Source organism: Lipotes vexillifer, unplaced genomic scaffold (genome assembly GCF_000442215.2).
Source record: "Lipotes vexillifer unplaced genomic scaffold, Lipotes_vexillifer_v1.1 scaffold539, whole genome shotgun sequence".
Classification (NCBI taxonomy): domain Eukaryota; kingdom Metazoa; phylum Chordata; class Mammalia; order Artiodactyla; family Lipotidae; genus Lipotes; species Lipotes vexillifer.
This window is the reverse complement of record NW_006789542.1, coordinates 1,010,262-1,013,856: the sequence shown is the minus strand read 5'-3', so window position 1 is coordinate 1,013,856 and position 3,595 is coordinate 1,010,262. Positions and strand designations below refer to the sequence as shown.

Below are 3,595 nucleotides of genomic sequence, written 5' to 3'. Positions count from 1 at the left end.
CTTTATTCATCTATCAATGGATAGTTGTCTTATAGTCCATTTAAACTAAAATGAATAGAACCAGCAGCTTGTTAACTTTGTAAAAGATACTCATATTGACCTTGGTTCAAATAATAGCTCTGGGGAATTCCCTGGCAGTCCGGTGGTTAGGACTCAGCAGCTTTCACTGCCTTGGGCCCAGGTTTATTCCCTGGTAGGGGAGCTAAGATCCCGTGAGCTGTGCGGTGTAGCCAAAAAAAAAAAAACCCCAGAAAATAACAAGTGTTGTGAGCATGTAGAGAAATTGAAACTCTGTGCACTGTTTGTGGGGAGGTAAAATGCAGTGCAGTCACTCTGGAAAAGTGTGGCAGTTCCTCAAAATATTAAACATAGAATTACTGTGTGATCCAGCAATTCCACTTCTCGGTATATACCCTAAAGAATGGAAGGCACTTATCTCGAACAGATAACTGTATACCTATGTTAATAGCAGTATTATTCACAATAGCCAAAAAATGGAAACAAACCAAGTGTCTTTCAAAGGATCGACAGATAAAGAAAATGTGGTGTGTAAGTACAGTCTTTAAAAAGGAAAGAGATTCTGATGCGTGGTACAACATGAATGGACCTTGAGGGCATTATGCTAAGTGGATTGTCAAACATGAAAAGACAAATACTGTATGATTCCACTCATGTGGGGTACTTAAGAGTAGCGAGATTCACAGACATAATGGTTGCCAAGGGCTAGAGGGAGGGGAGAAAAGAGGAGTTACTGTTTAATGGATATAGAGTTACAGTTTTGCAAGATTAAAGTTCTAGAGGTGGCTGGTGGTGGCTGCACAATAATGTGAATGTACTTAATGCCACCAAACTGTACACTTTAAGATGGTTAAGATGGTGATTTTTATGTTATGTGTGTTTTATCCAGTTAAACACACACACATACACACAAGGCTGGACCCCAGCCCAAGGTTCTGATTCAGCAGGTCTGGAGTGGGATGTGCTGATTGGCCTTTCTATTGGCATTCTATTGTATTCAATAAGTTCTCAGGTGATGCCGATGCTGCCGGTGCGGAGACCACACTTAGGGATAAGTGGTTAGGAGGCCTGGTGAGTATCATGTGGAGGGGTCCTCTGCTTGCTCCCTCGTGGCTATCGTTGTTATTGACAACAGCCGGCGTTTATGGAGGGCTTGCCTGCTGCAGGTTATCTCACAGTTGGGTGAAGGGGCAGCAGATGGGCAGGGCTAGAGTAGATAAACTTCACCCGGCTTCTTTTGGTCCTTGGTGTGAGTGTAAGGCTGAGAGGGAACCAGAGACGCAAATAGAGACCCAGTACAATAGAGCGCACAGCCGTAGGGGGAGAATTAGGGTCGCCTAGGGACCGAGCGCCCAGGGCGAGATCTGGAAGAGGACGTGGGTCGCCCGGGCAGGTCTCCAGACTCCTCCGCGGCCGCGGGAGGCAGTGGGGGACTCGTGGCCCGCAGAGGGCGCTGCTGCGCCGTCCCGCCGCCTGCCGCCCAGGCCGCCCACCCCGCGGGCGCGCCTCTCCGCAGTCCAGTGCCGACCGGCTGGGGACCCGCTTGTTCCGAGCGCGCACACTCCTCGGCCGGACGGAGGACACCGCCAGCTCCTGGCCGCCCCTGTACTCGCCTGCGGCGGCAGCTCGGCGCACCGCCCCCGGCCCGGCACCGCGTCGCGCCCGCGTCCGAGCGCAGAACTCCGGCCCCAGGAGCCTCCCGGCCGTCGGCGGACCCAGCGGCCCCGCCGCCGGCACGCTCGGCGCCCTGCTCTCGGGGCACAGGGGAGGGCGGCGGCCGGCTGGTGATGGGCGGCCCGGCGGCGCGGAGGGGCGCCGGGGGGCTCCGCGCGCTGCTCCTGGCGCTGGTGGCCGCGGGGAGCCCCGCGGGCGCCTACAATCTGGACCCGCAGCGCCCCGTGCGCTTCCAGGGTCCCGCCGGGTCCTTTTTCGGCTACGCGGTGCTGGAGCACTTCCACGACAACACGCGCTGGTGAGTGCCCTCCCGGCCCGGACCCTGACCCCGGCCCGGCTGGTCCCGCTGCAGCCGCCAGGCCGTCGCTGCCGCCGCCTTTCCGGCCTCTCCACGCCGCCGTCCCGAGGGGGCGATTTAAATGTCTCGGTTGTGCGTAGCCCGGCCGCCGAGGAAAGGCGGGGAGGAGGAAGGACGCTGGTTCCCGGTCCAGCGTACTGCCCGGTGGGCGCCCGAGTCGGAGGGGGCCGGGCGCCTCCCCGCCGGGGTTGCCAGTCGCTCGGCCTCCCAGCCAGACTCGGCTTAACTCTCTAGGTCGCAAAGTAACTTGGTTCTTCTGCCCCCGTGGGCCCCAGGCAGCCCGGCCAGAATCCCGAAGGCCCCGGGCTGCGGAGACAGACTCCTCAGTTCGGGGAACTCTTGGTGACACCCCACCCACCTCGCCCGGGCTTTAAGCCTCTCCCGCCGGCTCTGCGCAGGAAGCGGAGTAACCCCGAGATGCGAGGGGAGTGGGCTGGGTGTGCGTGGGGTCGCGGGGCGGGGATGCCGACTGTGTGGTCCCCCTTCTCGCTCACCAGGCCCTCTGCGGAAGCGAGCTGAGAGGGTCCGGAGTCAGGGAAGGGGGTTGGGCCTGGACCCCAGTGACAAGTCCGGTGGGACCGGTGGGTGATTTCTGGGGCAGCTACCCTGGAGACCGGTAGAGATCAAGGAGTCCAGTTGCCCCCTGAATGCCCCCTTAAGAGTCCCAAGAGGTGGGAACTCTCCCCATGGGGCACCACCTGTGAAGGGGCATGGAGCTTGAGTGCTCAACCCCAGGGGAGAAGCACCAGGGGAGGTTGGTCTCCCCTTGGCCCTTTCCTATGGACGAGAGGGAACGAAACAGCCACAGGAGGGGTCAACCCCTCCTCAAAGAGTTAGGGTGTGGGTAGTTCCCCAGTGGGGCCCCAGATGACAGCTGGTCTGGGGCTGGTTTTATTGTGTGGTCGCCAGTGTGGACATCCTTGGGGGCTGCAGGCTGGGAGGGCGAGGTCAGCCCTGTGTGTGCGCTCAGCATGCAGTTCTGCTCGGAACTTGACAGAGGCTGATAGAGAAGGGAGGGTTTGTAGAATTGAGTCCTCTGGCGTTCTTGGAAAAGTGGGGACTCCGTGACCAGCCAGCCCTTTAACAATCATGCTGTTTAGGAGAGCTGCCTCCAAGGGAACAAGTTTTTAAGGTTTTTGTGTAGCTCCTGTCCAGTTCCCTATCTCTCTCCCTACCATTTACCCCAGTTGCTGAGTTTAAGACCAGCTGTCTTTTCTTGCACTTGCCAAATCTTGCCCCTTTGAAAGCAAAGCAGGCTGACGCCTTTTCTGTGTCCTCTGTACTCAGCGTCCACTGTGGACTTTGGTAGAGAAGGTAGCCTGGGCAGGAGCAATTGGAGAACACATCCCGGGATCCTAGGCCGGGCTCCTGAACTGTGTGACCATGGCACACAGCATGTGGGGAGGGCTGTTAAAGATAGAAGGGCTGGGGCTTCCCTGGTGGTGCAGTGGTTAAGAATCTGCCTGCCAATGCAGGGGACACGGGTTCCAGCCCCGACCTGGGAAGATCCCACGTGCCACGGAGCAACTAAGCCCGTGCACCACA

General features: G+C 58.1%; 1 protein-coding gene across 1 annotated transcript in view; it reads left to right on the top strand.

The window, feature by feature from the left end:
* Positions 1-1,547: 1,547 nt before the first annotated feature.
* The window catches only part of ITGA9 (integrin subunit alpha 9), a 371,922-nt gene continuing 369,874 nt past the window's right edge, over positions 1,548-3,595 (top strand). The window contains exon 1 of the mRNA XM_007462694.1: positions 1,548-1,990. Within this exon, the coding sequence (XP_007462756.1) occupies positions 1,806-1,990 (185 nt within the window). The 5' untranslated portion in view covers positions 1,548-1,805. The remainder of the gene's footprint in view (positions 1,991-3,595) is intronic.